Raw genomic sequence first — 13534 nt, forward strand, 5'->3', positions numbered from 1 at the left:
AGTGTCTAAGAAATACATAATTTTCAATTCATTATATAACTTGCAAATATAAACTACATTTTTCTAAGGATAGAAACTATACTTCTGGGACCTTCATGTATTGTAATTCTACATAGTTACTGTTAATATGTTTTAAAATAAGCTTAATATATATAAAATGTGAGTTTGACATAGAAAATACAGTCTTAGATCATACAAGCACTCAAAAGAATGAGAAGGAAAGTTGCTTAGACTGACAGTCAAGTAAAGAGAAGAAAGTTTGTCTTACAAGAATATGTAGTGTTTCAGTGTACATATATAATTTCTATATGCAATACCATAATTTTTTTCTTCTGTAAGTCCCTTAGAAAGTTTGTAGGTATACAAGATTGCTTCTTTATTTCTTGAGGTGTTCTTTACATGTTGAACTTCAAAATGCACGTTTTCTACATTAGGATATAGAACACCTATATGGCATAGTTCCAGGAAATGTGTAGCGAACAGTGTAAATGCCTAGAATATACAACAATGAATATCAGTATTTTTAAATGAACTAAAAAATTTTGTTTTAACTATTTAAACATAAATTTTTAGTTTAACCTTCTAAGTAGCTTAGTAGAAATGTAGAAATGAAACTGATGAACTTTGAGGCTAACATGGTCAATTCATCTTAAAATGTTTTGAAATTTTATATTCAGTGAAGAAAAAATATTTGTTATGATTACACACACACGTATGTTACGCTATGAGAAAGAGAACAAATGCAAAAATCCTAAAAAAAGAAACCTGAAGATATTGAAAGGATGAAGTTTACCAGAAATAAAGCTACTAACTGAGGTAATCATTTATTAGAGAAGTAATCCACAAATGAAATCATAATATTTCCCTCAACTTTTAAAAACCTTTACTTTAAAACTAGCTTCCTTCCATATAAGTAGTTTTGGGAAAGTGAAATCAATGGATTGTCTTAGGTATTTGAAATTGCAAAGGTTTTTGCTTTTATATTTGCATTGTGTTTGGGATAGGTACTTAAGGGGAAAAAAGGTTGAGGACACTGCTTAGTACAATGATTCTTAAACTTTAGTAATCCCCTGGAGAGCTTGTTAAAGTTGCAAATTCTTGGTGTTTATCCCCCTCACATTCTAACAATCAGCAGTGTAATTTAGGGCCCCAGGGAACTGCATTTTCCCTAAGTACTTTAGGTGATTTTGATGGAGGCGGTTCAAGTGAATTCTGACCAGCACAGTGGCTTCTTGCCCAGAGTTACTGAAGCAGGAGGAGATATGACTCTAACTCGTTATGTTTTAAGATACAAGTGAGAAACTAAATAGGTGATTAGTGGAAATTTTAAATATTAAGACATTAAAAAGAAAATATCTGACTGGCAAATGGCTATCAACTATGGAAAGGGGGTAGCAGAGGGAGGAATGGTTTTGTATATGACAGAAAAATAATAAATCTCAAAAACTACTAAACAAACCAAAAGGTGGTATAAAACAAACCAAATTTACAAAGCAACAGGAAAATATTTAGAAACCCAGTAAACTATCAATATTTAGAAGCTAGAGACCATGTTCATAATAACAGTAACTTCCTCAAATTTTATATATCAAATCAATCTATTCTAGTAACTCTGTAAACTCTATTTCAGGTTAATTCAATTTAACAAATAATTATTCAGGACCTTTATATTGCAAAGATTGTGCTAGGCACTAAAGATACTAGGTTAGAAATTAGGCTCCTTAAAAGTAAGTAGCAATAATTATATTTTTACTATCAAGCCAGCTGCTTCAGGATGGTGGGGAACATGATAAGACAAGTGAATTCCATGAACACGGGCCCATTGCTGCATTGCATTTGTTATGAAGTGAGTTCCTTAATCAGAAGCAATTCTGCTATTCTGTGTGGAATACTGTGATGGTGGATAAAGCATTCTGTTAAGTTCATGGGTGGTAGTTTTTGCAGAAGCCACATATGCAGGGAAGGCAACTCTGTATCCACAGTAAGTATCTAGTCCAGTAAGAACAAGTTGCTGCCCTTTTCATGATGGAAGTGGTCCAACATAATCAACCTGCCACCAGGCAGCTGGCTAATCATCTTGGGGAATGGTGCTGTATCAGAGGCTCAGTGCAGACTGGGCACTCAGGGATGGCTGTGGCCAGGTTGGCCATGGTGAGTGGAAATCTGTTGCTGAGCCCATATACAACCTCAATCCATGCTACCATGGCCACTCTGTTCATGAGCCCCGTGGGTGATGGCAGGGGTGGCTGAGGAAAGAGGCCGACTGATATCCAAGAACAGGTCATCCTATCCACTTGATTATTAAAATCCTCCTCTCCTGAGGCCACTCTTTGGTAAGTATTCACATGGGACACAAATAGATTTACATTTTTTTGCTTATTCAGAGAGATTTATCCACATCCCTCTTCCCCAAACATCCTTGTCACCAATTTTCCAAAAATGTTCCTTCCAAGTCTCAGCCAGACCATTGGCCACAGCCTATGAATTGATATATAATCACATAACCGGCCATTTCTCCTCACAAGCAAAATAACAGCCAGGCACAATGTTTCAAGTTCTGCCTAATCAGACAATTTTCCTACACCACTGTCCTTCAGGGACTATAAAGGGACTATAGGGCTAGAGCTGTCCACTTTTGGGTAGCACCTGAATATCATACAAAATGATCTGTAAACAAGGTAAGTCTTCTCTTCCCCTGTCAACTCTCTATAAGGCCACAGGTACAAGGTGAAAGAAAGTAGTTTAGTAGGAGTGGGGACCATGAGTACTTGGGCCATGCCTTCATGTAACTTACTTGTGCCTTCAGGGACTTCTCAGACCCAATCATGTATATACCCCTTCCATTTGATGATGGAGTGCTGCTGTGCATGCCCAACGTTATGGGTGGTGGATCAGATAACACCCAGCTCATGATGGGCAGCTCAGATCACATGATAACTTGGTGGCCCATGGTTAATCATTGTGTCTCTACTAAGGCACAGTAGCAGGCCATGAGCTGTTTCTCAAAAGGACAGTAGTTATCTAGAGAGGATGGCAGGGCTTTGGGCTTTGCTCCAAAATCCTAATGCCCTGTGCTACAATTCACCTACAAAGGGCCTGCCAAAGGGGCCAAATAGCATCTCTTATCTGTCACTGATACTTCAAACGCTATTGGACCTGCTTGATCATATGGCCTAAGTAGCAAAGCAGCTTGCAAGGCTGAACCTGTTGCAAAGCCTTCTCCCGCTCTGAGCCCCATGCAAAACTAGCAGTATTCAGGTCACTTGGTAAATGGGCTGGAGTAACATATCCAAATGAGAAATAGGTTGCTTCTAAAATCCAAAGAAGCCAACAATGTATTTTGCCTCTTTTTAGCTGTAGGACGGGCCAGGTGTAACAACTTATATTTCACCTTAGAAGGGATAACTCAACATGCCCCATGTCACTGGACTCCTGGAAATTTCACTGAGGTAGAAGGCCCCTATACTTTTTCCCTTTTTTACATTTTAAAAAAATTGAAGTATAGTTAATTTACAATATTGTGTTAGTTTTAACTGTATAGCAAAGTGACTGAGTTATACATATATGTATATTCTTTTCCAGATTGTTTTCTATTATAGGTTATTATATGATATTGAGTATACTTCCCTATGCTATGCAGGAGGTCCTTGTTGTTTACCTATTTTATATACAGTAGCATATATATGTTAATCCTAAACTGATTTATGTCTCCCCCAACCCCTGCTACCCCTTTGGTAACCATAAGTTTGTTTTCTATGTCTGTGAGTCTATTTCTGTTTTGTAAATAAGTTCATTTGTATCATTTTTTTTTAGATTCCACATGTGAATGATATTATATGATACTTGTCTTTCTCTAACTTACTTCACTTAATATGATAATCTCTAGGTCCATCTATGTTGCTGCAAATGGCATTATTTCATTCTTTTTTATGGTTGAGTAGTATTCCACTGTGTGTGTGTGTGTGTGTGTGTGTGTGTGTGTGTGTGTGTGTGTGTGTGTGTGTATACCACATCTTCTCTAGCCATTCATCTGTCTATGGACATTTAGGTTGCTCCCATGCCTTGGCTATTGTATATAGTGCTGCTATGAATACTGGGGTGCATGTATCTTTTCAAATTATAGTTTTCTCTGGATATATGCCCAGGAGTGGGATTGGGTGGATCATACAGTAGCTCAATTTTTGTTTTTTTTAGGAACCTCCATACTGTTCTCCAGAGTGGTCACACCAATTTATATTCCCACCAACAGTGTAGTAGGGTTCCTTTTTCTCCACACCCTCTCTAGCATTTATTATTTGTAGACTTTTTAATGATGGCCATTCTGACTGGTGAGAGGTAATATCTCATTGTAGTTTTGATTTGCATTTCTCTAATAATTGGCGATACTGAGCATCTTTTCATAGGTGCTTGTTGGCCATCTATATGTCTTCTTTGGGGAAGTGTCTATTTAGATCTGCCCGTTTTTTGATTGGGTTGTTTGTTTTTTTGATATTAAGCTGTATGAGCTGTTTGTATATTTTGGAAATTAAGCCCTTGTATGTAGCATCATTTGCAAATATTTTCTCCCATTCTGTAGATTGTCTTTTTGTTTTGTTTATGATTTCCTTTGCTGTGCAAAAGCTTTTAAATTTAATTAGGTCCCATTTGTTTATTTTTGGTTTTATTTCTATTACTCTAGGAGACAGATCCAAAAAGATATTGCTGCAATTTATGTCAGAGAGTATTCTGCCTATATTTTCCTCTAGGAGTTTTATAGTCTTACATTTATGTCTTTAATCCATTTTGAGTTTACTTTTGAGTATGGTGTTAGAGAATGGTCCAATTTCATTCTTTTACATGTAGCTGTCCAATTTTCCCAGTACCACTTACTGAAGAGACTGTCTTTTCTCCATTATATATTCTTGCCTCTTTTGTCATAGATTACTTGACCATAGGTGCATGGGTTTATTTCTGGGCTTTCTATCCTGTTCCATTGATTGAGTTTTGTGCCAGTACCATACTGTTTTAATTACTGTAGCTTTGTAGTATAGTCCAAAGTCAGGAAGGTTGATTCCTCCAGCTTCGTTCTCCTTTCTCAAGATTACTTTGGCTATTTGGGGTCTTTTGTGTTTCCATACAAATTAAGAAATTGTTTTTTCTACTTATGTAAAAAATGCTATTGGTAATTTGATAGGGATTGCACTGAATCTGTAGATTGCCTTGGAGTACAGTCATTTTAACAATATTGATTCATCCAATCCCAGAACAGGGTATATCTTTCCATCTGTTTGTGTTGTCTTCAATTTCTTTCATCATCTTCTAAGTTTTCAGAGTACATGTCTTTAGGCCCCTGTACTCTTGTTGGATTTATCTCCCCTTTCTGAAACACAGATGTCTTACCAATAAGTCTACAGTAGTTGCTACTTTGTTCTCACTAGGTCCAATCAGCATAATGTTATCAATGTAATGGACCAGTGTGATATCCTGTCGAAAGGAAAGTAATCAAGATCCTTACAAACTAGATTATGACGGAGTTGGAGAGCTGATATACCCCTGAAGTTGGACAGTGAAGGGGTACTGCTGACCTTGCCAGCTGAAAGCAAACTGCTTCTGGTGATCTTTATTGACAGGTATGGAGAAAAATGCATTGGCTAGATCAATTAGCCACATACCAGGTACCACAGGATATGTTAATATGCTCAAGCAATGAAATCTCATCTGGTACAAACAGCTGCAATTGCAGTCACCACCTGGTTAAGGTTACAATTATTCATTGTCATTCTCCAAGGTCCATCTGTCCTCTGCACAGGCAAAATAGACGAGTTAAATGGGAATGTGATGGGAATCACCACCCCTGCAACTTTCAAGTCCTTGATGGTGGCACTAATGTCTCCAATCTCTCTAGGAATGGGGTACTGCTTTGCGTTACTATTTTCCTACCAAGAAACAGTTCTAGTGGCTTCCATTTGCTCTCTCCTACCATAACAGTCCTCACTCCACAGGTCAGGGAACCAATGTGGGGATTTTTCCAGCTGCTGAATACACATATCCCAATTATACATTCTAGAACTGGGAAAATAATCACAAGATGGGTTGCATACCCATCGGGCTCACTGTAAGATAGACCTGAGCTAAAATTCCATTGATCATCTGACTTCCATAAGCCCAACCCTGACTGGCAAACCACAGTGATGTTTTGGGTCTCTGTAATTAGAGTCAGTTCAGAGCCAGTGTCTAGTAGCCCTCAAAAAGCCTGATTATTTCCTCTTTCCCCAATGCACAGTTACCCTGGTAAAAGGCTGTAGGTCCCTTTGGAGAAGGCTGGGCGAAAAATTAACATAATACATTTTTGGAGTATACCAGAGCCCCTCCTCCTGGGGACCTGGCTTCCCCTTCATTTAAGAACTTCTAGATCTGTAAACTGGCTCAGATCTAGAAACTGGCTGAGGGGCCCTGACTCTCTTTTTTACGGTTCAGGATAGACTTTTGTTCACCTGACCTAAAACTTTTCTGCTTATACAGATCATGTAAGAGTTTAATAAGCTTCCTTTCTATTTCACTTCTAGGGACACCACAATCAACTAGCCAATGCCATATGACTGCCCAAGTCAAGACTATTCTGATTGCTGCTTGGACTCTGCTGTCTGTTTTGGTAACCACGCCTGCCTTGCCTTTGGTAGTAGAGTACCATCCGTTGGTACATCCTGCTATGGCAAGATCCAATTACTCCCACTGTATTTAGGTTTCCCAATTCAGTGACTGCAGTTTCCACTGTAAGATATGACCTACAGAGAAGAGTGATCACAGAGCTCTTTAAGGATGTTGGGGCTCTCCTCACAAATTTATTTCTCACAGTCACGGTGAAAGGTATGTCTTCTGGACCCTTGCAGAGTAGGTGAGTAGGTCTTAAATGACAAATCCATAACATTCCAATCTCCCTAATCCTCTGAATCTTTTCCTTTAAACCAAGGCAGATACAGCATTTGCAAGTCACTCACTATGGGCTACATTTTGGTTCATGTTTCAACTAATGAACCAAACATCCTCAGCTGCAACATGAAATTCAAAACCTCTGCTTAGTGAGTACATATCAATAAATTTGGCCTTATCCAACTTCATGTTCCTTCCATCATTATCCCACATCCTTAATATTCAGTTCCATACATGTTCCCCAGATTTCTATCTGCATTTATTAGAAAACTCAAGTAGTTCTTTCGAAGTGTAGTGTACCTCCTCATGGACCACAATTCATACCTCACCTTTACGGGCCTGCTGGGATCTGAGTCTATTTATAGCTTAGAAGCATAGAAGGATGGTAAGGGTGGATCCTGAGGAGAATTAGCATTGTTTTACATGGCTACTGCCTTAGGGGAAGTCATTACAGTTTCTTCAGACAAAGCAGACTTAATCCCCTCATATGGGCTGGGGATGCTACTCACACTGAGGGTAGAGAAGCCTCTTCCACTGGCAAAGAAGACTCATTAGAACTTAGAGGTTCAATGTCCCCAGCTTTATTAGAGTCTTCCCACATGTCTCCATTCCAACCTTCAGGATCCCATTCCTTCCCAATCAATGTTTTGACTTTAAAAATAGAGTCGCTACTATGTGGCTGGGAGTTCAACTTGCATTGTAATTCAGCCAAAGAATGAGACCCTGGGTTTGATTTTCAGTAACCTCAGGCTATAGGAGATAAGAGTCTCCTTCAGGACATACATAGAAGCTTTCAGGTCATTTAGGCAGGATTTACTCAGGAATTTGAATTCCTGAACTCATCTTTTCTTTCCCCACTTTGTTCAGCAAATTAGAAGCAACCAGCCAATCTCATTATATTTGTTAGTTTGCCAAAAACGTTTGAAAGTATCATATACACAGTTACCCAGCTACTTGCTTCTTATAAGTGGTTGATTAAGAATATCCAATGGTGGGACTTTCGTGGCGGCACAGTAGTTAAGAATCCACCTGCCAATGCAGGCGACACGGGTTCGAGCCCTGGTCCAGGAAGATCCCACATGCCACGAAGCAACTAAGCCTGTGCACCACAACTACTAAGCTTGTGCTCTAGAGCCCGTGAGCCACAACTACCGAGCCTGCGTGCCACAACTACTGAAGCCTGCGCGCCTAAAGCCCGTGCTCTGCAACAAGAGACGCCACCGCAATAAGAAGCCCGCACACCACAGTGAAGAGTAGCCCCCACTTGCTGCAACTAGAGAAAGCCTGTGTGCAGCAACAAAGACCCAATGCAGCCAAAAATAAATTAATTAGTAAATTAATTATTTAAAAATTAAAAAAAAAGAATATCCAATGGTGATATCTTGCATATTTCTATTGCTAGATCACACTATGGACTACCAGTGCTTTCTTTACTACTGGAAATAGAGTCATCAGTATCTTTAAATCTAATTAGCTTTGAAAATCAATTCTAGAAACTCCAGAACTAACTCAAAACATTCATCCTTAAAATTCTGTTCCCCTAGAACCACTCTTGATATTAAAATCTGTATTAGTCAGGGTTCTCCAGAGAAACCAAATTAACAGGATATATTTGTGTGCGTGTGTACGAGGGTGTGTGTCTGTGTCTCTGTCTGTCTGTAGAGAGAAAGAGAAAGATTTATTATAAGGAATTGGCTCACATGATTATGGAGACTGACAAGTCCCCAAATCTGCAATCATCAAGCTGCAGACTCAGGAAAGCTAATGATGTAGTTCCACCTCAAATCCAAAGGCCTGAGAACCAGGAGGGTCAACGGTGTAGTTCTAGTCTAAATGTTAGCATGCTCAAGACCCAGAAAAAGCTGATGTTTCAGTTCCAGACTAAAGGCAGGAAAGAACCGATGTTCAAGACTGAAGGTAGTCAGGCAGGAGTTTACTCCTACTCCAAGGGGTCAATCTTCTCATTCTATTCAGGCCTTGAACTGGGCCCCACTCAAAAGTGACTGGCTAAGGCTCACCCACATTAGAAAGGACAATCTGCTTTACTCATTCTACCAATTCAAATTCTAATCTCATTCAGAAACACCCTCACAGACACACCCAGAAAATGTTTGACCAAATGTCTGGGTACTCCATAGACCAGTCAAGCTGACATATAAAATTTAGCAATAACTGTTACTAATTAGCTTTTAATCCCAATAAGTAATATATGCATCTTATTTATATGAGAAATTCTTATCAACTGAAATAGATTCAGAATTACAAAGACTAATATTATCTATTAACATTAGTTCTGATTCATCAAATATCCTTCTTTAAGTATAAAATAAGATTTTTCTCAAAAAAAAAACATGAAAAATATTTTAAAAAAAGAAAAAAAAAAGAAAAAAGTTTTTCTCATTCTATATATAATAAATCACTGTGGACTCTTATTTAAGGTATAGAACCTCATCTTAGGGATATTTTAAGGTACTTTAAATATAGAAAAATATTTTCATTTAAGTTTTTTCATACCAGTATATATTTTGAGTGATTATCTAAAAAGATATTTTATAAGTTACCTTAATAATAGAGCAAAAGTCATAGTTTGTTTAACATAGTTGATTTATGAAAAAACATTTCCTTTAAAGAAGTGAAATCTCAGCTAAGTAGATTTTCCATAAAGTGACTTCAGATACATAGTTTACTTCATGTTGTGACATCACAGTCAATGTTATTACACACAGAGTCAATTATTGAAATGTTTTCATGTTTTGCTATTTAATTTGATTAAATTAAAGCCAAGTGACTAGTTTTGACATTATTTTTATTTCTTGATTTCCTCCTTTCCTTTCGTACATCATGACTATCATATTAACTGTTCTTGCTTCCATCAGAAATGAAGAAAATATAAATGCTATGGTATATTTTTATTAACTAAAATTGTTTAATGAGCCATTTTGTAGGTGCCTGTAAAATCCAATTGTGATGAATTTATAAAGGATACATCAAAAAAGGACTCAACACATTATTTACAATAGCCAAGGTATGGAAGCAACCTAAGTGTCCATCAACAGGTATATGGAGGGCTTCCCTGGTGGCGCAGTGGTTAAGAATCCACCGGCCGGGCTTCCCTGGTGGCGCAGTGCTTGAGAGTCCGCCTGCCGATGCAGGAGACGCGGGTTCGTGCCCCGTTTCGGGAGGATCCCACATGCCGCGGAGCGGCTGGGCCCGTGAGCCATGGCCACTGAGCCTGCGCGTCCGGAGCCTGTGCTCCGCAAATGGGAGAGGCCACAACAGTGAGAGGCCCACATAACGCAAGGAAAAAAAAAAAAAAAAAAAAAGAATCCACCGGCCAATGCAGGAGACACGGGTTCAAGCCCTGGTCCAGGAAGATCCCACATGCCATGGAGCAACTAAGCTCGTGCACCACAACTACTGAGCCTGCACCCTAGAGCCTGTGGGCCACAACTACTGAGCATATGTGCCACAACTACTGAAGCCCACACACCTAGAGCCCATCTCCCAACAAGGGAAGCCACCGCAATGAGAAGCCCGTGTACCACAACCAAAAGTAGCCCCCGCTCACTGCAAGCAGAGAAAAGCCAACGCGAAGCAACAAAGACCCAATGCAGCCAAAAACAAAATAAATAAAATAAAATAAATAAATTTATAAAAACAGATATGTGGATAAAGAAGATGTGGTATATATATATATATCACACATACACACACAGTGGAAAACTACTCAGTCATTAATAAGAATGAAAAAATTTTTAATTGAAGTATAGTTGATTTACAATGTTTCAGATGTACAGCAAAAGAATATATATATATATATATATATATATATATAATTTTTCAGATTCTTTTCCATTATAGGTTATTGCAAGATATTAAATATAGTTCCCCATGCTACGGTAGGTCCTTGTTATCTATTTTGTATACAGTAGTATCTGTTAATCCCTAGTTTACCCCTCCCCACTTTTCCTTGGTAACCTTAAGTTTGTTTCCCATGTCTGAAAAAAGAATGACATTTTGCCATTTGCAGCAACATGGATGGACTTGGAGGGCATAATGCTAAGTGAAATAAGTCAGACAGAGAAAGACAAATACTGTATGGTATCACTTATATGTAGAATCTAAAACTACAACACAAAGTGAATAAAACAAAAAGAAACAGACTCACAGATATAGAGAACAAACTAGTGGCTACCAGTGGGGAGAGGGAAGGAGGCAGAGGCAATATATGGGCAGGGGAAAAAAGAAAATGGGTTATTATAGGATTATATGAAATTATCTGGGTGAAACTTTTGAAAATTATAAGCCACTGTACAATTTTAACAATCTTTCGTTCAATAAAAGAAATTTTAAAAAAGGGCTCAAAATTAATGTACTTAAAATAAATAGAGAAGAATACCTTTAAGCTCAGCAGATATTCACAAACAGCGTAACAAATGCCAATACCTTCTTCTGTATTAGTACCTCTGCCAAGTTCATCAATTAATATGAGTGACTTGTCATTAGCATTATGTAGAATATATGCTATCTGAAAATATAATCTCAGTATTATTCATTGTGACCAAACAGCTGTCACTATTATAGGAAAATATGAGGAAAAATCCAGTCTCATAATTAGTTCATTTGAAATATATTTTTACAGAGAAATCCTGCTGAGCAGAAACTAACGCATTGTTTTTCTTTCTAAAAATCTCATTACTAGTAACTCCAATAGAATAAATGTATTAACAGAATACATTTTTGGAGTGTACATAAATAGTCATATGCATATGTGTATGAGACAACAGGGTAAATAAACATTATCTAAAATATTGATATTTCAGATACAGTGAAATAAACCAATGAATTAATGTTTAAATAAAGCACAAAGATGGTCATTTTCTTCTCTACAAACGATTAATCAATTGTCATAAAACGCTCAGAACTATTTCTCAAATTTATTTTACCATCTCTATAGCCAGTAAAAATGAAAAGAAAAATTTAGGGAAAAGGATCCAAGTCTATTGATTCCCAATTAAAGAAACTTAAACCCATGCCCGATAAAGACGTATGTCATGACACAGTAGTAACCTTCATGGCCATTTTACCTTTCCATAGGACTAAGCTTCTTGAGAGCTAGGACCACTTAAAAATATACCTCAAACACCTAGTATATTGCTATATTCTCCCATATATAGTCAACACATACTAAATAATTATATAAATATCATATACTGTGGGCAAATAACTTTATTCTCCCGCTATATAAGGAAAATAAGTTATGTGCATAGTGATCCAATAACTCCTACCTACTAAAGATAGCCCAAGAGCTATACTGAATTCCTTTAGCCCTTCAAGCTCACTTGACATTTGCTCAGATCAAAAATAGGTGATGATACGTACTTTGTTAGAGGAAGTGAAAATTCTACAACAGCACAGAAGAGGATGATTTTTAAAAGCCTTTTAACACAGTGATCTTTTATTTTAAAATCAAGCCTAACAGGAACAATAGATACTATAGGTACTATGCAAAATGTTCCTGAATAGGTCATTGTTTTCTGAAGTCTTTTATATATTTCACACAAAAACATGAATGTGCATTTTTATTACTCAATAATACTAGCTTTTTCTTTAAAGCTGTATTTTTCATTAAAACATTTGGTTCCATTTCCACATAAGACAGAAATTAGGAAGCTGTCTTTGACTGCCCTCTGGCTCTTGTAGAGGAGTATAAACACATCTGCATACTTTAGTATAAGAATACTTTATTATGTTATAACTGACCATTAACAGGAGACTTCAATATGCTTTTAACAGAATAAAAGTTGAGCTTGGGTACCTCTTTCATTTCCTTCATAAATGTTGATGAATTTGTTTCAATATCATCATCAGTACTTATTCTTGTAAAAATCTGTTCAGCAATTCTAAAGGAAGCATATTCTGCTGGAACATATGATCCTATAAAATATAAGGTCAAAGTAAACTGAGATGCTTTTATAAAACATAAGTACTACTAACATTTTGCACTTTCCACCAACTCAGATTATTTACTAGCCTGTCTAAGAATTAATGTGGTGGAAAGATCACTGGGTATGGAACTAGAAGATGTGGCCCCAGCTCTGTCATTTACTGTACAACCTTGGACAGCACTTAATTCTCCCAGCTTCATCTTCCTCACATAAAAAATGGAAATACTTACCCTACCTATTGTACAGTTATTTGGAAGTTGAAAATAGATAATATATATTCAAGTATATTAAAAGATTTGTTATAAACTTGATAAAAATTTTATATATTTAGATGATAAAGAATACTCAAAATATGTAAATCTGAAGGAAATCGTTATGAAGCTCAAGTTGATAAAATCATTATAGAAAGATATATTAGGAAATATCTGTTATTAGCAGAGTACAGAAATACCCACAATTAGAATGAATGCAAAACACTTAATTTTGTTTTTTAAGGTTAACAGCTGATCTTTATTTCTTATTTATTTATTTTTTACATCATTATTGGAGCATAATTGCTTTACAGCAGTGTGTTAGTTTCTGCTTTATAACAAAGTGAATCACTTATACATATACATATGTTCCCATATCTCTTCCCTCTTGCGTCTCCCTCCCTCCCACCCTCCCTATCCCACCCC

At 37.1% G+C, this 13534-nt stretch overlaps 1 protein-coding gene across 1 annotated transcript in view; it reads right to left on the reverse strand.

Annotated features, from left to right (window-relative positions):
* The window catches only part of MSH4 (mutS homolog 4), a 100170-nt gene that overhangs the window by 5569 nt on the left and 81067 nt on the right, over positions 1–13534 (reverse strand). The window contains exons 16-18 of the mRNA XM_007447366.1: positions 12728–12846; positions 11309–11437; positions 318–492 (exon numbers count right to left, since the gene is read on the reverse strand). Of these exons, the coding sequence (XP_007447428.1) occupies positions 318–492; positions 11309–11437; positions 12728–12846 (423 nt within the window). The remainder of the gene's footprint in view (positions 1–317; positions 493–11308; positions 11438–12727; positions 12847–13534) is intronic.

This window comes from Lipotes vexillifer, unplaced genomic scaffold (assembly GCF_000442215.2).
Source record: "Lipotes vexillifer unplaced genomic scaffold, Lipotes_vexillifer_v1.1 scaffold762, whole genome shotgun sequence".
Taxonomy (NCBI): domain Eukaryota; kingdom Metazoa; phylum Chordata; class Mammalia; order Artiodactyla; family Lipotidae; genus Lipotes; species Lipotes vexillifer.